We start from the raw sequence: 24425 nt of genomic DNA, 5'->3' as shown, positions 1-24425 counted from the left end.
CAGCTGAAGAGTATTTGGAGGTTTCTGAGTGTGGATCACACAGAATGTTCTGAGGGAGATCAGGATCAGAGCGCTCTGGAAGAGGGAATGCTGAAAATCACACTGCACTTCCTGAGAAGCATGAACCAGACAGACCTTGCTGACAAACTACAGACCAGTAAGAGTTCAGTGTCATGTAATTAAACATCAGTAGTGGCCGACCTATCTAACACACAGTTTTTGAAACACTTGGGGTTTATGTTGCAGGGAATAGAAGGTTAGTGCAAAGTTTATTCTGAGCTCACAAACAGTCAGAGCCATAAACTAGACAAAGACTGACTGGGACTAAAATCTATACCAATGGGTAAACACAGAGGCCACAGTGATCAATACAGAATACACACAGGGGACTTCACAATGTCAATCTCTATCTCAATCAACCTTTATTTTCATTCAGAATTCCATTGAAGGAAACCCTCGTTTACAATGTAGCTGAGCAATACACTGTTACAACAAATGGACTGTTTAATGGGAACTTAAAATATAAAAGAAATAAAATAAAAAAAGTGCCAATAAAATCAAGTAAAATAAATTGTAAAAGTGAACAAATAAATCAAATTTAATAAGAAAAGAAAACCAAGAATAAATTTAGTAGTTATAAATTTAGAAGCTAATCTTAATATAAATATGAGTTGAACATAGCTTTAGGCAAACAGCAGTAAAAAAAAAAAAGTAATAACTAGTAAAAATAGTAAAGGAATTAATGATAGTAATAATAATCAAAATAAAAGAATGATAAAGGAAAAGAAAACATGGTTAGAAATTAAACATTTAAAATGGGCGCGACATGGTGGTGCAGCAGGTGGTGTCGCTGTCACACAGCTCCAGGGACCTGACCTCCAGAGACCACCAGTCCTGCTCCGGGTGAGTGAGGAGTTTGGTGTGTTCTCTGTGTCGGCGTGGGTTTCTTCCCACGCTCCAAAAACACACGGTAGGTGGACTGGTGACTCAAAAGTGTCCGTAGGTGTGAGTGAATGTGTGTTGCTAGGGTGTATTCCCGCCTTGCGCCCAATGATTCCAGGTAGGCTCTGGACCCACCGCGACCCTGAACTGGATAAGTGCTTACAGATAATGAATGAAAATGACTGAGTGACACCAGCGAGTTGAGCTTTAGTGTTTCCTGTAGTGAATTCCAGCTCGCTGGTGTCACTGTAAATAAAAGCAGTTTTTTCAAGCAATTTGTAAGTGTGTCTGTAAAATATAAAGAGACGTGATGGAGGAACCAAATCAGGACTGAACCATTCCTTATAGTAGATTGGTTTCTGGAGGGTTTGGCATCACGAAAGTGTTTATATCACAAAGAGAGTCTAATTTAATGAATAACATTTTATGACGATGATGTAGTGCGTGCTATTGAATTTGTGTTAATAAAAGTAAATATTACACATTGTAATTTCAACTTGTTTTGGTGTTTATTTTTAGAACTGGCTCCTTCCTGTCATAAAACACTCAAATCCATAATGAAGGATACATTTCAGAAAGTACACAAATGCATCCCGAACTGTGGAACCTCAGTTCTCCTGAATGAGCTCTGCACAGAACTGTACATCACAGAGGGAGGAAGTGGAGAGGACTGTAATGAACATGAGGTCAGACAGATTGAAACATCGTGCAGAAGACCGGCAATAACGGGGACACCCATCAAATGCAATGACATCTTTAAAGAGCATCTCACCAGAACTGTGCTGACTAAAGGAGTGGCTGGAATCGGAAAAACAGTCTCTGTGCAGAAGTTCATTCTGGACTGGGCCGAAGGAAGAGCAAACCAGGACGTCCTCTTCATGTTTCCACTTCCTTTCGGTGAGCTGAATTTAATGAAGACTAAAGAACTCAGTCTGCTGGACCTTCTTCATCTGTTTTTCACAACAGAATTAAAGCCAAGAGATGTTTATCGCTACAAAGTCTTGTTCATCTTCGATGGTCTGGACGAGTGTCGACTTCCTTTAGATTTCCACAACAACGAGAGATTATCTGATGTAACACAGTTAGCCTCCGTGGATGTGCTGTTGACTAACCTCATCGAGGGGAATCTGCTACCCTCTGCTCTCCTGTGGATCACCACTCGACCAGCAGCGGCCTGTGAACTCCCCACTACCTGCATTAACCAGATAACAGAGATACGGGGGTTCAGTGACCCTCAGAAAGAGGAATACTTCAGGAAAAGAATCAGTGATCAGAGCCTTGCTGGGAGAATTATTACACACATAAAGTCCTCAAGAACTCTCACCATCATGTGCCACATCCCTGTTTTCTGTTGGATTGCAGCCACTTTTTTAGAGGAAATGCTGTGTGAGGCAGAGAGTGGAGAGAGCCCCAGGACCCTGACTCAAGTGTTCACACACTTCCTGATATTTCAGATCGAACACAGCAGCCAGAAATACAAACTAAAACGTGATCATAAACAGACGAGAAAGACCCTCTTGGAGCTGGGAAAACTGGCTTTCCAGCAACTGGAGAAAGGAAACCTGATCTTCCATGAGGACGACCTGAGAGAGCATGGCATGGACGTGAGAGAAGTGTCAGTGTACTCGGGAGTGTGCACTCAGATCTTCACGGAGGATTACGGCATACGTCTGGGGAGGGTTTTCAGCTTTGTGCATCGGACAGTCCAGGAGTTCCTGGCAGCTTTTTATGCATTTGTTTCTTTTGGCTTTAACAGCAGAGATGTACTTCTACAGCAAGGCAATGGGTTCTTTGGGTTTTTCAAAGAATCCACCTCTGATTTCCTCAAGAAAGCAGTGGACAGGGCCTTAGAGAGTGAGACTGGACACCTGGACCTTTTCCTCCGCTTCCTTCTGGGCCTCTCGCTGGAGTCCAATCAGACTCTCTTACGAGGTCTACTGACACAGAGGGGACTCGGAGGAGACAGTCCAGTACATCACGGAGAAGATCAGGGAGAATTCCTCTCCTGAGAAAACAGTCAATCTGTTCCACAGTCTGAAAGAACTCAATGATCATTCTCTAGTGCAGGAAGTACCAACGTAGCTGAAGAGAGGAGGGTCCAGTGATGACCAGATGAGGTTCTTGATTTATTCGATTTGAGGAAATGTGGTAAATCAGAGATCTATTTCCTGAGACTTCTGTCTGTGGTAAAAACATCCAGAGTTTTCCTTCTATTTTTATAGAGATTTATTGAGATCAGTTGTAATCAGACATGACATTTCACAGTTCCCATAGACTTTATTTGCACTGGAAGCTTTTCTTTAAAGTTGTGATCTATATAGTCACCATCTAATCAAAACATGTATCTCCATATTCGTCTATTTTAGTTTGCTACATCTTTTGAACACAGCAGCAGTCTTTTACACTGTGTGTAAAAATAATGATGAACAGACCAATAGAAATGCTCTAAAATTGCTCTGAATAAAATCTTTTGACCTCCACTGAAAATTAACATGTTTTTTTCATTTTCCTGTAAAGTTTTTTGTTGTAGATTTCTTTCTTGTTCAGCGACGATATTAAAATGAATGTAAAAAGTGATTCCAAGTTGTGAATGTTAATGTATGAAAATACATGATCCATGTATTATCCAAATACATGATTTACCAAAATGGTTTTAGGCCCTTTTGCTTTCCAGATTCCATCCTCCCTCTCCCATAAGTATGCACAATTTGCTTTTGTAACATTTTATATACCGCAATCAGCCATAACATTAAAACAATCTTTGTGTTTCTGCCCACATCTTATTTCAGAATTCTTTCCAGTTTCCCAGGGACTGTCCTTTCACTCACATACACTATGTCTAGTCTACATAGCCACCTTAGAAGATAAGAGCTGGCTTCACCCATTATTTAATGCACAGTGACCCCTTGGTATTAAAGGCTATGTCTGATTTTTAGTCAAACACTGAGGCATTCACATTCTTATTCTTTGACAATTTATGAACATTATATTTGGGCCTTAAAGCTGAAAGGGTGCAGAGCTGCCAGGCCACCACCCAGACCTGTGGTACGAGTCTGATCCACAGACTGAAACCCTGGAGCTGTGGCTTCAATTGGAGCCAAATTTTCACCCGGTTGCTGCCAGGGTTCAGTCAGCAAAATGAAGTCAGTATTATAGTCCAGTATGACACCGGATTATAAACAGAGCCTTGTTATTCAGACGCCTTGTTTCTTTTATATCATTACATGACTTCAACTTACATGACTTACATGACTTTAACTTACACACCCACTCACACACACACAATCCCTTACTCTCACTCTGTCACTCACATTTGATCAATTACCCTCTATCATTCACTCACTCACTCACACTCAATTATTTACTCAATTTCTATTAAATAAATAAATACAATGATTTTTTTCTGATAGAAAAAAAAAATCTAATCACAAAACAATAAAAAAAGAAAGAGGAACCAAAAGTGACTGCCATCAGCTAAAAGTGCTGACAGGACGAGACGTGACGGCCAGGACACACATTCCAAGAGGTCAAGACCAAGAGGGGGTAAAGTTAACCACGGCAGTCTTACATTATCCTTCAGACAACCAGACAGTAAAACACACAAAACACGAAAATAATGAAGGAACCTAATGAAAATGTTTAAAAACTGATGATATCTGCTCTGGGGAATCATTTAACCCATTAATGACCAGTCAGGTCCTGAATCTCACAGACAGGACACACTCAGACACACACCAGGAGACGGAAGGAATTTTAGAGGGAAAATCTTACAGTAAATTACTGTTTCTTGTAAATAAGGAACATTGCTGTGGGCTGAAAAGCTTCCATGTGAGCATTTCTTAAGTACAGTAACTCACTGCGAATAGCGAAGGACGCTGGGAGACTGGCTGTTCAGCAGGAAACACTTGTAGCATGAGGAGTTAATTAGGAGTCCTAATTAATTTTTGCGTAAAAGTGTTAATCATTTTCACAAAGAGGTAGTTTGTTTATAAGAGTGTATTGATTAAGAATCTTAAGTTCTTTTCTTATATTTTTATTATTTGCATTCATGTTATTAGCAGTTTTAACGGCGTGGCCTTGACAATACTCAAGTCCAGACAAGGACTTTTATGTTGACAGTCCTCAATATGGGTGAATGGGGCTCATGAAGCAGAGCTAAGATCAGTGCCAGTTTCAGGGCTGGAGATCCTGAGTACAGGTGCAATGGAGCGCTGCGTTTATCAATAGTCTATTTAGCAAGAAAAAAGGATAAAACTCAATTTAAAATTAAATACCTACACAGCGAAAGAATAACCAGATATTCAGGTCCAGCCCTAAATTCAATTTACAGTTAGCTTCTGTAAAATTACATAAATTACAGTGTTATTATTATTATTATTGGTTCATTCCTTTTAATGCCTCCGAGAAGGGGGACCTAGTCGTGAAGAGAAGGAGGATGTGGAGAACCATGGAAAAAGTTGATGTCTTTAAGAGTTAATGACCAGATGGAGAAGATGAGGAGTGAGGTGGTGGTTTGGATTCATGGAAATGGAAAGTTGAAGTTGGTAGAAACGTCTGAAGGTTTGCCAGCCGGTCGAGTACGTTGAGAGGGTGTTGGGTGCTACGACCTAGGGCAGGTGATCTTACGAGATGAAAGAAAGATGGTGGAGCCGGAATGAAGTGGGAATATACAAAATATCTGAATATTGAGGTGTCGGTGTGGGATGAGGGCAGTGGTGCTCATACTCTGTGCTCTGAATCTCTGAAATTGAAAGTGAGAGAGAGAGTCAGCTATCAGTTTGGAAATGCCGGGAATGTGAAAAGCCTTTAAAATAAAGTGGTTCATGACTTCTCTTGTGTATACTCATTGTGTATTTATGTGTTGTTTTAATTTTTGGGCTGAAAATCGCTCCTCACCCCATTTCTCATGGATCAGCAGGGTTTTTTCACTGCTGCACATCCTGCTCTCGCTGGGCACTCGCTTTCAATGTTTTTTTTATATAAAGCCATTCTTAGTAAACAGTCTTTTAAACATAAACTCTCTTTTAAACATGAAGCATGACAATTGCAGTCTTCGTTCTCCTGATGTTTTGCAATTTGTTGTTTCCAAAGTTCAGACTGAATCAGGAAAGGCAGCATTCAGGTTTTATGCAACTTTTGCCTGGAACAACCTACAAAATAAGCTTCAAGAACCAGTGAACAATTTTAAGGCTATGGTGAAGTTGACCAAGTCAGGTGTAAATTTTCCAGGTGTAAATGTTTTGTTTAATTTTTATTTTTTTTTTTGTACCTCTGTGTTACTTCCATTTTTGGCCAGGTCTATTTTGTAAAAGAGATATGTGAATAATAATGATAATATAAAAATACATTTTATTTCATAGGCGCATTTCTGTCACTCAAGGACACCTTACAAAGAGTACAAAGTAAACAATAAAAATAAATAATACCGCAAAACACAAGTATACAGTATTGAAAACAGATAAACAATGCAACTGAGTCATTCAAATGAAAAGGCAATCTTAAACAGGTGGGTTCTGAGTGAAGACTTGAATTGTGGGAGTGAGTTTATGTTCCATATGTCGGGGGGTAAAGTGTTCCAAAGCTGGGGAGCAGAGCAGCTGAAGGCTCTACTTCCTGTGGAAGTGAGACCGGCAGGGGGAACAGTCAATTGAATGGAGGAGGAGGATCTGAGGGTGCGAGAGGGAGTTACAACATGGAGGAGATTGGAAAGATATGGTGGAGACAGATTGTGGATGGCCTTGAATGTTAACAGAAGGATTTTTTAATCAATGCGGAACTTGACTGGAAGCCAGTGGAGCTGTTGCAGAACAGGAGTGATGTGGTGGATGGAGGGGGTTCTAGTGATGATACAGGCAGCTGAGTTCTGGACCAGTTGAAGCTTATGGAGAGATTTGTGGGTAATGCCAAAAAGGAGGGAGTTGCAGTAATTAAGGCGGGAGGTGACAAGACTGTGGACAAGGATGGCAGTGGTATGGGGAGTAAGGGAGGGGCGTAGACGCTTGGTGTTACGGAGATGAAAATAGGCAGACCAGGTAATGTTATTGATATGAGATTGAAATGAAAGTGTACTGTCGAGGATGACACCCAGACTCTTTACCTGTGGGGAGGGGTGAACAGAACAATTGTCAATGTTAAGAGAAAAGCTGTCAGTTTTGGATAATATTGATTTAGTACCAACGAGAAGAACCTCAGTTTTATCGCTGTTTAGTTTAAGTAAATTTGAGGAAAGCCAAGATTTTATTTCTGTTAAGCAGTCAGTAAGGTAGAGCTGGGTATCATTCGCGTAACAGTGGAAATAGATGTTGAACTTACAAAAAATATGACCAAGGGAAAGGAGATAAATTATTAAGAGAAGGGGCCCCGGGACGGAGCCCTGGGGCACACCTGAAGTGACAGAAGAAGGGTGGGAAGTGAAAGTTTTGAGCTGAATGTACTGAGTGCGGCTGGAGAGGTATGATTTGAACCAGTTTAGAGGAATCTGAGTGATACCAATGGAGGATAGTCTATTGAGGAGGGTGCTGTGACAGGTAGTGTCAAATGCTGCACTCAGGTCGAGGAGGATGAGGATGGAGAGTAAATCAGAATCAGATGCCATTAGGAGGTCATTGGTGATTTTTCTGAGAGCAGTTTCAGTGCTATGGAGAGGGCGGAAGCTCGAGAATTTTGGAAATGAACAGTAAATTTGAGATTAGATGTAAGTTATTGGAACTGGAAGGATCAGCACCAGGTTTTTTTAGAATTGGAGTAATTACAGCAGTTTTAAATGATGCAGGAACAGTTCCAGTGGAAAGAGAGGAGTGGATGATGGCAGAGATGAAAGAGACTAGAGAAGGAAGACAGGCTTTTACCAAAACTGTGGGGAGAGGGTCCAGCTGACATGTGGTTGGCTTTGACTTACTTATGATATCTGAGATTTCTGAAGTGAAAAGAAAGAAGGAGAATGAGCAAGAGGAGGAAGTCCACCTGGTTAAGTAAATGTTTAAAAAAATAAATAAATGCTATAATAAAAATAAAGCATTTATAAATGCTTTAAAAATGCATTTATGCTAAAAATGCTGAAATAAAAGCTGTTTTCAGTGGAAACTGATTAGATTTGTATAATGATCAGTAATTATTTCTGGTAATCTGGGAAATATTAGTGGTGAATTTCATTATAATCATGCAAAATATTTAAATACATATTATAACAATTTAGTTGAAATCCAGAGAAATGCAAATGAAGCATGAATCAAAAAAAGCCCATAAACCACTGGACACTTCAATAATCAGGAAATCAGATTTTACTCTGATCACAAATTTGTGCTTTTAAATGGTACTGTTATTAATATTAATACAGAACAGGAGGATAGTTCATAATCAACATAAGCACAAGGTTTTGAAAACAGAACAAAAATCGAATAAATATATAATAAACAAAAATACAATATATTGTGTTGCACTGTTAAATTTTACAGTGCCATTTTCCAACTCTTGTTCAATAATTCATTTTGTATGTAATATGAAAAGAATGTGCACTACAGAATGGAAAATTATACTATATGGTTTGTGTAGGGTTAGAAATGTAAATACTTCATTTCACACCATATTTTATAACCCATTTTATGTACTTGTTTAACCCAAGTCTGTACTTGTTTAACCCAAGAGTCTGTATTCATTTAACCCAAGAGTCTGTATTCGTTTAACCCAAGAGTCTGTATTCGTTTAACCCAAGAGTCTGTACTTGTTTAACCCAAAAGTCTGTACTTGTTTAACCCAAGAGTCTGTACTTGTTTAACCCAAGAGTCTGTACTTGTTTCTCTATCTCTGTGACTTCCAATACAGAGGAAGTATCTACTGGAAACAGAATCTTGTTTTAAAACGTTCAAATTCTTATTTACAATTCTCACTACATTCTAAACTAAATATTGTACATGAAGATTTACTTTTTTATTCTCTTTATCTGCATTTGCTGTTAGATATTACAGCTGTTTACCTATCCTTTACACTCATGTGTGTTTGTAATTTTGTAATGCTCATAAGCAGTCATAGAAGAACTGGATGCTTTGCAGATGCTTACCTTAAAATGTACAACAGATGATTTGTTTTTATGATTTTATAATATAACTTAAATACACGAAACTTCATACTGATAACCATTCCAGTTAATCCTTTCTACAGATTATTATGTTTGTGTAGGTGTGTGCTGGTGGGGAGATGTTTTACTTTGTGTAGGTGTGTGCTGAGGAGATTTTAATACCACTGTCTCATTGTTTATTTACAGTTCCACTGCTTTGACTTCTGTCCTTGTGTTGTTCTTAGAACACCAAATTAGTCCCCATCTCCTGAACATGCTGGCATCAGAAATGTAGAGTTGTCCTCAAATGTGAGCAGTTGGATGGATGAAACACTGGAGTTGAAGTTGCTGGTAAACAGGAAACGGAAGTCAAGGGAAGATAACACAACCGTCTGCAGCAACCGCCTCCATAGATTTGATCAGTTGAAATCCAAATACGCACCAAATACCATAACCCCCATTGTGTGTGTGACTCAGACCAAGTAAGGTTTGTGTTCTGATGCTGAAAAACAGAAAACAGAAGAGAGTGATCAGATATGAAGGCACAATTTTCAAACTTTACCCAAAATCCAAGAGTAAAATAATCACATACAACTAATTTAGAACAATAACAAGTTATGGGCCTAAAAGCTGAACTGGTGAAGGCTGTTAATAGCAGTGATAGATAGTGTTTGTCAGGGAAGTTGAAATTGTGGTGTCTGCAGTTTGGCTTACTACCTCGTATTAGGTGGCCATTGACAGTTTATGATCAATCACAGAAGTAGAGAAGATGGAAAGGGTTATGAACAAGGCCATAAGTAAGTGTTTAGGGGTGCCACAGTCTTTAAGTAGCGTGGCATGGTATGGGAGAGGGGTTCAGCTGAGTTCAGCACCACTCAAGTTCAGCTGAGGAATTTAAATGTGCAAAGGTGAGTCGTGAGATGATTTTGTGAGCATCGAAGGATGCAGTGTTTAAAGCTGCAGCGCCATTCACAAAAACAGGAAGTGGCCGTGCAGGTAGCCAGGAGCTCATTAGAACTAAGGGATATGATTGGCCAAGTACAATGCGGAAGAGCTGGCCTTGGGTCAGGTGATTTGTTGAAAGCTTTTAGTAAGGCCACATCACCAGAGAGAAGGCAAGTGATGAGAGTGTGGAGAACCCTATGTGAAGCTCTAATGGATTGGCTTAGGATATTTTACATCTTGTGTATGATTATAATGAATGTTGTTTGGGGTTATGTTATAACGTGGTAGGATGTGTAGTGTGTTCAGTATTATAATTCCAATACAGTCTCTACTCTTCTGTATTTTTGTTCCTATGGCTCTGTTCCCAATGGGGGACTTTCAAGTTTGAGGCGACTGATTACACTACATCCGCCATCTTACCAACGTCCTTTGACCTGTGACATCACACCACCAACGACAAAAGTCCCACTAGTCGCTAAAAGTCCCCTGTTCGTCATCTGTTTTTTTAATTTTGTATGTTTTTGTGAAACCTACAAGGGCTCTTTCCCCCATGGACTCTAACTCACACTGAGATGGCATGGTGCAGTAGCTCAGAGAAGACACAATATGAATAATTTTTTGATCCTTTACCTCATGTGAAATGTAAGTATCATATGCCTTCGCTTTAAAAATTCACAAGTTATTACCACTTTAGACAACAAGCAAAATGGGTTTGTTGTTTGCCGCAGAGTTACTCATAACGTTATTTAATGTTATCCATAATCATAATAACTTTTGTTCTATCATACACTTGTAAAAATCTGGCTCCCAGTTTCCACCATTTTTCTTCCTCCGCTCTGCAGCTCCAGTGGAACCATGGGATAGGACTGGTGTGTGCTGGGGTTGCATACTTCAAAATTTCTCCCGATGAAGAACGGACATCCGGGGAATCTTCCTGTACTGCTCAATGATTACTCTGTATTCAGACACCATAGCCACTCTCGCGTACTGCTTTTGTGCTGTCTTCACTATTGGAGGTATGTGATTTCAGACTCAGCCAGAGGGAGAAAGGGTTTGCGTGCGCAGGAGAAGCACGAGCTGATGATCCTGTCCAAGCCGTTTGGTTAATAAACGTTAATAAAGCTAACCACTGTAACCTGAATCATCTTCTTCTTCTTACTTACACGCCCCAAAAAGAGACGACAGTGGAATGGAATATTTGAGTGAGCAAAAGTGATGGTTACAATAATAACACAGTCCAGTGTAAATTATGAGTGATATATGGGTTTTATCGTGTAGTCAACATAATTTTATTCGATTTCACACCTTACCCCAGCTCAACATCAGCCGAAATCCCTGAGAGTTGTTCACGAATTATGTAGACATCACTCGGCGAGTGAGTGTGAGAGTGTGTGTCTGAGAGAATGTGTGTTAGTAGAAGATCCGAGAGACAGTCTTGTTTATGTCAGTGAGCGACTGAGCGAGGGAAGCGTGTGAGACTTGATTTCACAACAGTACAGTAAACGTGAATAACACTCAGCAGCAAGTAGGGGGTGCTCAGGAGACAAAAAAGCACCAATTCTTACATTGTATTTACTTAATGAAGGCTGAAAGAAGACCCATCATGTCTAACTGGCTGCTAAAACATGTCAACCCCTATATAACCCACATTCAAAACCAGTCTTTACTGTGAAGAGGTTTCGAGTCTCAGAGGCGGAATAAAGCTTTATGACTCCAGTCGACAGAAACCTCTCACTGCTGGCATGTGCACAAAATCTCTCCATCTTTCTCTTAAAGGGCCCAGGTGCCCTGCAGGTCTGACTTCGTATTCCTGTGTAAATTAGGCATGTCTTCCTCTGAAGGACGGTGTATACCAAGTGCCTGCACGTCATTTCAGCTCGGATTACTGGTAGCATGAATTTACAGAGATTTTAATCAGATTGGTGAGTGGAGTGTACACAGAAACACCTCAGTCTGAATCTATTTTCAAATGAATTAAATCCATTTGGAGGAAATCTTTGCACAGATTTATTAACACCAAATTATTTGTTCCATACAGAATAAAATTAATGTGGTGAAATTCCATGCATTAAAAAAAACCCTTTGGGGAACTCAGGAAGAAATCAGAATGGGATGGGCACATGGAGTCCTCCGTTAGTGGCAGCAATGCATTAATCAGTTTCCTTCTAATTACAAGCAAAACATGCCACAGCGTGAGCATAAAGTTTCTAAGTAAAGGCCAGGCACAAAAAGGCTAGTATTCACCAGAAGCACAAAAACACTACGTTACTCCAAGAATGACAAGACCTAATTAGTCAGCTGGAGTTTTCACATCTCTTTCAAAGCCAAACACTGATCTTAGACTTGATTTTAACGCACCCCTGTGAAAGAGACTGCATTAATTCAGCTGTTTTCATTTTCAAAACCTGCCAGTTATCTTAGCTTTTTTGTTATAAAATCCATAAAATAAATGTTAAATTTAATTGGTGTTAAAATGCTTAATGTACATTTTTAAGACATACTTCCACCCTTTACTTCTGGTTTGTCTGTCGCTTTGAGGAAGTCTCCTTTGTGAAACCCATTCCTGAAGTAGGTTAGAACTCTAATTCTTGAAAGTGAAATTAAACAAACTTGATAATATGGAGATTTATTTAATATCACCACCTCATTCCCAGCAGTTTACACAGATATCACAGCTCTGGAGAGACAACGTCTTACCAAGAACGGACAAACAATTTTGGTCAAAAATATACAGCTACAGAAACAAAACAAAAATCATGGCATGATCATGAACAATGTGCTTGAGAACAAACAGCAGAATCAGTTCCTTGGTCCAGTTACTGCACAATGCTGAACTACATTCACTCACTGTTACAGGAAACTGCTGGGGCAGGTGGGGACAGACCTTAACTCAACTTGTGCACACGTAAAAACAAATCACTTAATATATGACATCGTATTCAGGTCAGTAACTTTCAAAAAAGATCTCGTAGGAGAATTCCACCAGTTTTTTAAATTTCCCAGCTATAAACTTAGAACGATGAATGGAACCAAACGTCTAATAGCTTTAATGTCTCTTTAAAAGCTATCAAATGAGTTTTTTAGGAATACTCTGCTTCCTGCCACATTGCTTCATTACATTTTCTAGAGAAGGGTCGGTGATAATAAGCATTGAAGAAATACATGGATGGACGCTTAAATGCAAAATTCATTGTTTGTTGTGAAGTGTAAATAAAATGCTGAATTTGCACTGTACACATGGAGACACCTACCTCCAGCCATAAACACTGTAAAGAAATCAGTCTCTTTGTTCAACCATTTCACACCAACACTGTCTCAAACAACAGAGCTCTCACCTCAACCGCTCCGTTACTCTGAAATTTAGAAAAAGCAGTGGAATTCCCCCTCTAGCATCCGAAAGGAGAACACGATGTGGACAACAGTGTCAATCATGGAATCAAAACTGCTAAAAGTTTAGGAGAAAGCCTGCCCGTTTTCAGAAATCGTTCGAGTGTTCGGCGTCTCAGAGCTGGAAGCAGGAGTTTTAAGGCCTCAGATCAGGCTTCTCAAAGCAGAGGGGCTGATCATGGAATAGCTTTTCCAACTTACAAACAAAAAAGGAGCTTCTCGGAGAGAGAGACGATAACTCTTTTGCCATTTGAAGTGGCGTGATGCTAAAAATTTACCCAAGATTAGCATCACTTCTGTTCAGCAGGGTTTTGCTCAAGTTAGCCAGACAACATGAGCCCAAAGTCAGGCTCGTCCAATTAGAAACAAGCTACACAACGTGTCCAAATGTAGACACCTCTTAACAACTGACTACTGTGAGTGGCACCCATTGGTTTGTGTTTCAACTCTGCAAACAATTTCATACAAAAAAGCAGCTGCAAAGGAGTCTGCGATAGACGGGTGGGTTCTCTGCAGTGGATAAGCTGTAGCAATGATTACATCAGCACGGCCTTTATTAAACGTTTATGCCGCTGCCATCAAATCCTCACAGTCTTCTCAGAAAGAGCAGAGGCTGTTACTGCCTCATCTCTCTTTATACACTTCACATTTGACAAGGAGGTGTCTACAATCTTTTGGCTATAGAGCGTAGAATGCTTACCTTTAGGATCATGTTATCTGACTAAGTGAGAAATCCATTTAAATGGCTCCGCGGGACAGTTATAAAAACACACAACAAATCATAGTAAAAATAAACAAATTTACTCTACGTTTTACTAGGACATGACATTCCAGAAGAAGTGCGTAAATTCATGACTGAAAGTAAATGGCTCCCACATCTAGGACACATTTAGGAGTTTTGATTGGAGCCACTGGTGGTCCCCGGGGGGGGGGGGGCTGCTCGAGCATCTGAATCAATGCAGGGTCTTTGGATTCTTAAGTGCATTTCTCTTTCAAAGGCCTCCGTTTTCCACTCCTCATCTCTCACTCGCTCTTGTTTGCATTAAATAGCTGTGAATGGTAAGGTTTTTACATATCATTCTCTTTACTGCTTCGTCCCCTGAGTCTCTGAAAAGTTCAAATAGCCAAACACCCCCAAAACTAACCCTCTCTCTCTCTCTCTCTCTCCAACTCATGCTCTCTCGCTCCCCGCCCTGCTGTATATCTGCTCTTTCACCTCCTCACTCGTACTCTGCGATCAGCACCATCATCCACACTCCGAACAGGAGGGCGATGACCTCCATCACTGATTGACCCGCGCTCGAGCGGCCCGCCAGCAGCTCCGGGAGAACGGTAACCGTTGCGATGTAAACAAAGCCTCCGGCCGTGAAGGGCAAGATCCAGGCGGTGGCAGCGGCACCCACTCCTTCCGCCAAGAGGGAGCAGGCCGTGCCCGCCAAAGCGCCGAGAGCCGTGAGGAGCTGGAGACACATGGCCTGGAAAGAGTAGAAGAAGCAGAGGAGGAGAGAAAGAGATGAGTCAGCAAAATCAAAAGCCTTCATAACCTTTGACAAAGACACATTGGCTGTGTATAAAGTGTCCTTAGAAGTAGTGGAGGAGTCTTCCACTTCAGCTACAACTATATGATACAGTACACTAGCCGTGACTGGAATCGTGATGAGGGGCATGAAAGGGGCTGGTTACATAGTGCAGATTCTGCAGTGCTGAGCTCATAGTAGCACTGACAGAGGCTCTATTCTCCCTTTTACAGCTCTGCGGGGCATCATAATGATCTTGAAGCTGTAATTTTAAGTTTAAATTGTTATGCAGTGTACATTTACACCATCATTTCATTAAAGGAACACTGTAAGATCTGTTTTTAGTATAATTCATAATTACAGCATTGTACTGAAATCAATGGGGAGGTGGAGGGAGTGGGGGTGGTTTCCTGCACTCGTCCAAAACTTACACAGTGCGGTTTCAGCAGTGTTGATCCCAGAGTGACAATGACAGAGGGTCTATTCTCCCCATTACAAATTAATGGAGCATCACAATGATTCTGAAGCTTAAATAACTGAAGATCATAAATGCAGTGATTGACCCAACTTTGGCTGGTTTAATTATCCAGGATCTGTCAGAACGCTCAATGGCTTGTTTTAATTCAGAGGTTTTTGTGGAATAGCAAACAATATCAACTAGCGCCCTCTTCAGGGTGTGTTCCTGCCTTGCGCCCAGGGACTCTGGGGAGGCACCAGACACACTGCCACCCCACACAGGATGAAGCAGTTACACGATGATCTGGCTCTGAATCTGATCTGAATCAAGAGAAAGTTTGTACCACATTGAAGACATCTGGGACTCTCTGTAAAACAGTCTGTGTCTGGGTTTGATACAATCTCTATGAAGAAATAGATTCATTCATTCATTATCTGTAACCCTTTCCCAGTTCAGGGTCGCGGTGGGTCCAGAGCCTACCTGGAATCATTGGGCACAAGGCGGGAATACACCCTGGAGGGGGCGGCAGTCCTTTCACAGGGCAACACAGACACACACACACTCACACCTACGGACACTTTTGAGTCGCCAATCCACTTACCAACATGTGTTTCTGGACTGTGGGAAAAAACCCACACAGACACAGGGAGGAGATACTTTACAGAATAAATCTAAAAGCCAGAGGAATTTAAAAAGTAACATTTGTAATATTTGCTCAATTGTATTAAAAAAATAGCTTGTGTATCTAAACTCTGCTCCACAATGATGGAGTGTGTTATGTTCCCAGAATGCAGCTTTACCTGCTGGATGACCGGCTTGTTTTAACGAAAGGCTCTTTTTTTAATTTATTTTTAAATTCAGCATCTGCCTCCTCTTTTAAACAGCCTGTTGCAGATCTACTGTGAAAAACTGCTCTAACAAATACCACACCCACCTTCCTCTTGGTGCATCCTGATTGGACGAGGATGGCGAAGTCTCCGATCTCATGGGGCACCTCATGTAGAAGGATGGTGATGGTGGTTACCACGCCAACAGCTGGACCAACCAGAAAAGAGGCTCCGATAGCCAGGCCATCCGTGAAGTTATGGGTGAAGTCAGCCGCTAGATTGAGGTACCCAGCGACTTTAATATCTGAAATGAAAAGAGAAGGATTAGACTATCATAATGAAGTTAATTAAGATAATTAAACAACTCAAGGCAAATCTATCACGGTCCGGTCATGATGAAGGTGGTGGAGAAGCTTCCGTTATTTATTATCTATCATAGCTTCATAGCTCCAAAGCTAAAGAAGTTAACTTCAGACACCCTAAGGCTTTTTGTTTTATGTTTTACCCTTTTTTCTTTTTCATCTCTCACCAGAGTTTTCCTCCTTTGCTTTCTTCAGCTTCTTGTCTTTTTTATCCTTTTCTCCTTTTTTCACATCTTCCTTTTTCTCTTCTCCATCGCTGTCCTTGGCTTTCGGAGCAGCTGGGCACATGAAGACATTAGAACAATGAAACCAATGTAAACAGCTAAGTATCTTAGGTCAGTGGATTGTTCATTCATTCATTATCTGTAAGCGCTTATCCAGTTCAGGGTCGCGGTGGGTCCAGAGTATACCTAGAATCATTGGGCGTAAGGCAGGAATACACCCTGGAGGAGGCACCAGTCCTTCACAGGGAAACACACACTCATACATTCACTTACACACTCACACCTACGGACACTTTTGAGTCTCCAATCCACCTACCAACGTGTGTTTTTGGACTGTGGGAGGAAACCGGAGCACCCGGAGGAAACCCACACAGACACAGGGAGAACACACCACACTCCTCACAGACAGTCACCCGGAGGAAACCCACACAGACACAGGGAGAACACACCACACTCCTCACAGACAGTCACCCGGAGGAAACCCACACAGACACAGGGAGAACACACCACACTCCTCACAGACAGTCACCCGGAGGAAACCCACACAGACACAGAGAGAACACACCACACTCCTCACAGACAGTCACCCGGAGGAAACCCACACAGACACAGAGAGAACACACCACACTCCTCACAGACAGTTACCCGGAGGAAACCCACACAGACACAGGGAGAACACACCACACTCCTCACAGACAGTCACCCGGAGGAAACCCACACAGACACAGGGAGAACACACCACACTCCTCACAGACAGTCACCCGGAGGAAACCCACACAGACACAGGGAGAACACACCACACTCCTCACAGACAGTCACACGGAGGAAACCCACACAGACACAGGGAGAACACACCACATTCCTCACAGACAGTCACCCGGAGGAATCCCACACAGACACAGAGAGAACACACCACACTCCTCACAGACAGTCACCCGGAGGAAACCCACGCAGACACAGGGAGAACACACCACACTCCTCACAGACAGTCACCCGGAGGAAACCCACGCAGACACAGAGAGAACACACCACACTCCTCACAGACAGTCACCCGGAGGAAACCCACGCAGACACAGGGAGAACACACCACACTCCTCACAGACAGTCACCCGGAGGAAACCCACGCAGACACAGAGAGAACACACCACACTCCTCACAGACAGTCACCCGGAGGAAACCCACGCAGACACAGAAAGAACACACCACACTCCTCACAGACAGTCACCCGGAGGAAACCCACACAGACACAAGGAGAACACACCACACTCCCACACTCCTCACAGACAGTCACCCGGAGGAAACCCACGCAGACACAGGGAGAACACACCACACTCCTCAACGACAGTCGCCCGGAGGAAACCCACGCAGACACAGAAAGAACACACCACACTCCTCACAGACAGTCACATGGAGGAAACCCACGCAGACACAGAGAGAACACACCACACTCCTCACAGACAGTCACCCGGAGGAAACCCACACAGACACAGGGAGAACACACCACACTCCCACACTCCTCACAGACAGTCACCCGGAGGAAACCCACGCAGACACAGGGAGAACACACCACACTCCCACACTCCTCACAGACAGTCACCCGGAGGAAACCCACGCAGACACAGGGAGAACACACCACACTCCTCAACGACAGTCACCCGGAGGAAACCCACGCAGACACAGGGAGAACACACCACACTCCTCACAGACAGTCACCCGAGAGAATCGAATCGAGCGAGAATCGAACCCACAACACCCAGGTCCCTGGAGCTGTGTGACTGCAACACTACCTGCTGCACCACCAGATTGTTGTAAATCATATTAATGCTCACATTATCCTGGGTTTAAACAAACACCAATTAAACAGTACCTGATTTACATAAACACTCCCTGCATTAATATATACATAAACCCTGCATTAATTTATGGGGACTTTGACAGTGAGGTTACTCTAGACCCTCCACTGGCCAGGTGTGGTATATAACATCACAGCGTTTTAAAACTACAACATTTAAAAAGACATGGAACTGCAAAAGTAACACAGTATTGTACCTAGTGAATCACCTACACATTGTTCTGTATGATTCATATTTAGTCATTCTCTAAATGAATCTTGATGCTGTACAGACTATTTTACCATGAGAGTGAGAATGGGAGTGGCCTCCCTTCAGAAGACGAACAAACTTCTCAACCACAAGAAACGCCACGATTCCTCCCAGCACCCACAGACCAACCGACATCATGTGACCATGGGCTGCACCTGAACACGGGAAAAAAAAACACTGTTAAAGATAACCTCAGGGAACAGAAGCCATGAAAACCGGCCTGAATTAATTCATTTTCATTTTCAATAACTACAGAGAAGGTCAGTCCAAAGTCTGATAGGTGGAATCTGTCTCTAACTCTTAAACGTTTCCAAATTTAGAAACTGGAAAAAAAAGTCATAAATGTAGGATATAGACATAAAAATTATACAATTTATCATCATAGCATTCCGATTCAGCACTAAATTAAAACACGTGTCCATGCCTAAAAACAACCACAATCAGTATCATACACAGATTTTCATGAAGCTAATCACACACCATGAGAGTGACCATGTGACTCCTCGCTGGCGTGGGAGTGGGCCTCCTCTCCGTGATGAGAGTGCGGCTCTGCAACAGGGAAAAACACAATGCCACAACAAACTGTAAATACACATTGAATCTCAATGAACAGGGCTATTCTTACTGATAGGATAAGCCTCCAAACCTGCACAGGCAAGAGATGATGTGTGTGTGTGTGTGTTCTACTTACCCAGGGCATGAGGGATGAGATGCAGAAAGGCGTCCCCCAGCAGACCCCCAGAAGCAAAGCTAAGCAGAACCTTAAACAGAAACATAGACTGATAGTAAATGGATGAACAAAAATAAAAAGTGAGTTTACAGTAGTACATTTTGTGCAGTGATCGCCAAATAAATAGAAATACATACAAACACACAAGGTAATGAATGTATATACTTTCAGCAGGTTCTGGTGCTGATCTGTGTTGGATTGGACAGGGATGAGGAAGAGGATGAGGAAGGGAGCAGCGCTGATCAGCACCGTCGCTCCTATCGCCTGAAACCAGTAATAAAAAGACCATTAGCAGAATATAGGTGTACCTATGTTCATACATGCGTGAGAGAGAGAGAGAGAGAGAGAGAGAGAGAGAGAGAGAGAGACCCCCACCCACCCACCCACAGGACAGAATTCAACTATTACCCTTTCTGTTTCTTTCACACACATGCAGGTGGTTTACCTTGTACCTACACTCACTACCCATTTTATCAGCTCCACTGACCACACTGTAAAGTTACTCTGCATACTTTCTTATGCCCATTTCACTCTAGTCTTCAATGCTCAGGACCCCCACAGAGCAGGTGTGATGTGGTGGTGGATCATTCTCAGAGCTGCAGTGACACTGACGTGGTGGTGGTGTGTTAGTGTGTATTGTGCTGGTGTAGAGTGGATCAGACACAGCAGTGCTGCTGGAGTTTTTAAACCCCTCAGTGTCTGGACTGAGAACCGTCCACCGACCAAAAACACCCAGCCGACAGCGTCCTGTGTCACTGATGAAGGACTAGAGGACGACCGGCACACACTGTGCAGCGACAGATGAGCTACTGTCTCTGACTTTACATCTACAAGTTGGACCAACGAGGGAGGAGTGTCTCACAGAGTGGACAGAGAGTGGCAGCAACTCCAGCAGCACTGCTGTGTCTGATCCACTCTACACCAGCTCAACACACACAAATCAGTATCACTGCAGCGCTGGTAATGATCCAGCACTGAGTGTCGATACAAGATGGAGTAATCATTCAGTTTATACTCCTTTATTTGACACTTGGCACTGCGCACGCTGAACTTACACTCATGTGTAGCTGCTTCAACGCATCGCATTTAATTTCCCTAAGTTTTATTATGATGTCCAGGGTGATACGGCCAAGACACAACATGGCTGCCATTGAACACCTCAGTAAGAAATGGAGGCGCCTTAAAATAGCTAAATACACTCTTGAACAAAACACCCGTTTACAAAAGCTGAGACACACTCCTACATCTCTGCTGACCTCTAGTGGTTACACCGTTTTACTGCAGTTGTGCTTTGGCTCAGAGATCACCACAATGCTGATGATGTGTCTCATTGTTTAATTTGGTGTGGCTGGTTTTAAAGTGTGTGGGAATTAGCTCTGATGGTGAAATAAAACCTCTCATATATGCACTGTAGGTCCAAATGATTGACAGGTCTTCAGTTGTGCACACACAGATTCATTTTTCTCCATGCGTACATGAGTCCTAGGCCACTAGCTCAGTGCCATGTGGTGGACAGAGGGGTATACAGCTCCATAGCATTGAAATTATATTCTCTGGGTTGATGGAGCTACATCCTACATCATATTTGGCATGGATTAGAGGAGAGTTTGTGATCCGGAAATAATAATCAAACATTGGAAGCTGACCACGCTAGGGTTTGAGGCTGAACGCAACTAAATCCTCATATCAAATGGCTTCTGGGAACAGTAGAAGCTGTTACTGCAGCAGAAGGGGAACACTCTTCTGAATAACACCCTTCCATTTAGAAGAACTATGGGGTGAGGTGGCGTCCACAAGCAACCGATGTTGGTTATAACCCATGGATGGCTGGTGCATTCTTAGAGACAGAGATAAAACACACAGTACCATCGTAGCATTTAACCACTGCTCCTATTTACAGCTCAGATCAAGAGTCAGAAAGGCAGTATTATAATGCCTTTATTTTGGTTGGACTTGTTTTTAAACTGAAAATTGTGTTCCTGGCTACGTCTATCCCACATTTTCCAAACTGGACAAAGGCAGGGAAGTTAGACAAATCTGAAACCAACTTGGGCATCCATTTCAAAAGTAAATAAAAAAAAAAAAAATCCAAACCACCAAAAACTCATGCGTATCTACTGAATCACACTGTGGATGGTCTCAATTAAGCCAAATAATGAAAAGCATATGACAACCCAGTATTCAAAAGCACCGCGTGATCTCATTCGGGAACGGAGAACATGAACAGAAATGAAAACAAGGCTAAAACTCAGTCTTTTGTTGTTTACATTGTTGAATCCCTTCTGCTAAACAAACAGGAGAGAGATAGAGATGAATGTAGCATTATACAATGGCAATACTTAAATATTTCCTTGGTCTGTTTGTAAATTCACACACACACACACACACACACACGTAGCCAGTACACATTCACAATAGGTCACTGTCCTGTCAGAGAAAGGAAGGATTAAAGCTGAAATGTCTGGTTGAAAAAGTACGATATATAAATACAGAGGGGAACAAACTCGTCCACGGCTGAAATGCCCTTGAACAAAACAGCTAGTGCCCAAACTACTCCCCGAGCGGCAAAGTGGTTCAAGGTCATTACATCCCAGTTATTCCAGGTAGGCTCCGGACCCACCCACTGTGAAGCGGGTACAGACAGGTCAATGAATGAATGATTTTAGAAGTGTGCTTAAACTTGGCTTTTGGAATGGAAACTGTAAAAATACTGAAGATTAATGAGATAAATTGGCTATTGGCTTTTGTGTGTCATTACAAATAGTTTTTTTTGTATTTTTACCTGCATCCAGAGCTCCACTGTGTCCCGTCCCTCAGACTCCGCCTCTCTCTTCACTCTCTCCCCACCAAGTCTGTGGCCGTGTCCATGCTCATGTGCGTGTCCATGGTCGTGTGCGTGTCCGTGCTCGTGTGCGTGTCCATGGTCGTGGGCATGCCCATGCTCGTGTGCGTGTCCATGGTCGTGTGCGTGTCCGTGCTCGTGTGCGTGTCCGTGCTCGTGTGCGTGTCCGTGCTCGTGTGCGTGTCCATGGTCGTGTGCGTGTCCGTGCTCGTGTGCGTGTCCATGGTCGTGTGCGTGTCCATGGTCGTGTGCGTGTCCATGGTCGTGTGCGTGTCCATGTCCTTGGTGAAGCTCTTCCTCCTCCTCCGGATGCTGCAGGTTTGCTGCAGCGCTCCACTTGCTGGCACCATGATGCATCTTCACCCCACCATGGGAGTGTCCATGGCAACCACCGTCGCCATGGGAATGCCCGTGGTGGTGTCCATGACAACCACCCTCACCATGGGAATGCCCGTGGTGTCCATGGTCATGGGAATGTGCAAAGGCTAGCTGTGATGCTAACACGGCTAACCCAAACCCCAGCAGCAGCAGCACAGACAGGGAGTATGCCCTCATTTCACCTGGAAACAGAAACCATCACACATTTACTCACTTTTGACTTTACAGTCCTGAAGAAGGAACTGTTTAACAATGCGTAAACATTATTTAAGTGGGTGAGGTCAGTAAAACGGCTATGGACGCTGCAGATGAATCCCTGACAGATTTCTCCTCGTTTTACTGAATGCATCACAGGTTAATGAGCATCACTAGTTACATGTATTTTAAACATGGTTGTACCCCTGGGAAAGCCCCACCCTGTGGAGCATAAACAAGTTTGGCCAATTCATGGACTATAAACACACCTTGTGAAGATTTTTTTTTCGCTACTTTCTGGTGGTAAAAAGGACTGATTGCTCCTATATCTTTGCAAATCGAGGTCTGTTCAGGTGGGTTTCAGCTAATCTACCTCTCTAACCTGCCCCTGTCCTCAGATCTCTGACTTACTCATTCAAAGAGAGATCCTATCTGTGGCAACAATGACTGAAGGAAAAGAGGAAAGCTAAGAAGCAGCTACTTTTGATTTGTATAACGTTATTTCATGATATTTTAAGAGGAATGTAGTTTGTTCACCCACCAAAATCAAAGTCCTCTGCCTTATTCATTCAAACAACGCTGTTAATATGGACTTATACAGCTGGGAGAAGGATGGAGGGTATTATAGGACCTGAAGCGGATGTGTACACATTTCCAGACCCGATATGGCGAATGAAAACGAATCTAAAGTGACAGAATACTGAGAAAGTGGTAAAACAGAGGAGTGAGTTACTGACGGTGAGTGATAATTGCTCCGCACACAGGGCTAACCTGAACTACACTAACGCTGCAGCAAGCGGAATTGAAAGAATAAACAAGCGAAAACACCTCTCTTTCCACACTGTACTTGTTTATACTCACCTGCCTGTCGACTCCGCAAGGTTTTCCGTGAGTAGTATTTAGTAAAAAGCGCTTTGTTTTGGTCAGAAATCGCTGCAAAGCTGATGCTCTTCCCTCCGGAAAACCGACGTGGCGTTTACTTTAGTCAAATCCGGGAAATATCGCGAGATTACCACCTCCGCACTCAAAGCCGTGCAAATCTCGCGATGATTTAACGTTATTTAAGCCTCTGAAGGACTATGCTAGCTGTCCCTCATTCGTTAAGTTCTGAGAAAGATATAAAGGGATAAAAAATGAAATAGAGAAGATACAGCAGAAAAAGAATCAAATAATATATAAAAAGTTCAAAATGCAACAGAAAGTGGAAGAAAAATACAATTCAGAGGGAAAAAGTGAGATATTGCAGTAGTCAGAGGTTTTGTTGGGACATTGTTTGGGCACGTTTACGGGTTTAGTTAGGGGTTGTTTGGGGAGTTATGTGTTGTTGTCATGTGTTTGTGTGTGGTTTAATTACTGTTTGGCAGTTTACATGGGCAGAGCAGTATCCACAGTCACACAAACGTCCCTGATCTGCGGATACTGTTCTGCCCACGTCAAATACCATACAGCAATTAAATAACAAAT

At 42.5% G+C, this 24425-nt stretch overlaps 1 protein-coding gene across 1 annotated transcript; it reads right to left on the bottom strand.

Annotated features, from left to right (window-relative positions):
- Positions 1 to 12016: 12016 nt before the first annotated feature.
- slc39a7 (solute carrier family 39 member 7) lies at positions 12017 to 23974 on the bottom strand. Its single transcript, XM_066669237.1, has 9 exons — positions 23823 to 23974; positions 22329 to 22948; positions 19712 to 19810; positions 19508 to 19577; positions 19297 to 19365; positions 18849 to 18971; positions 16658 to 16768; positions 16236 to 16432; positions 12017 to 14802 (listed from the first exon to the last, which is right to left on the bottom strand). The coding sequence occupies exons 2-9, from the start codon at positions 22941 to 22943 to the stop codon at positions 14548 to 14550; spliced, it is 1539 nt and encodes a 512-aa protein (XP_066525334.1). The 5' UTR covers positions 22944 to 22948; positions 23823 to 23974; the 3' UTR covers positions 12017 to 14547.
- Positions 23975 to 24425: the final 451 nt, after the last annotated feature.

The sequence above is a fragment of the Hoplias malabaricus genome, chromosome 4 (genome assembly GCF_029633855.1).
Source record: "Hoplias malabaricus isolate fHopMal1 chromosome 4, fHopMal1.hap1, whole genome shotgun sequence".
NCBI lineage: Eukaryota > Metazoa > Chordata > Actinopteri > Characiformes > Erythrinidae > Hoplias > Hoplias malabaricus.
The sequence above is the reverse complement of the archived record's forward strand: the minus strand, read 5'-3'. Positions and strand labels throughout refer to the sequence as shown.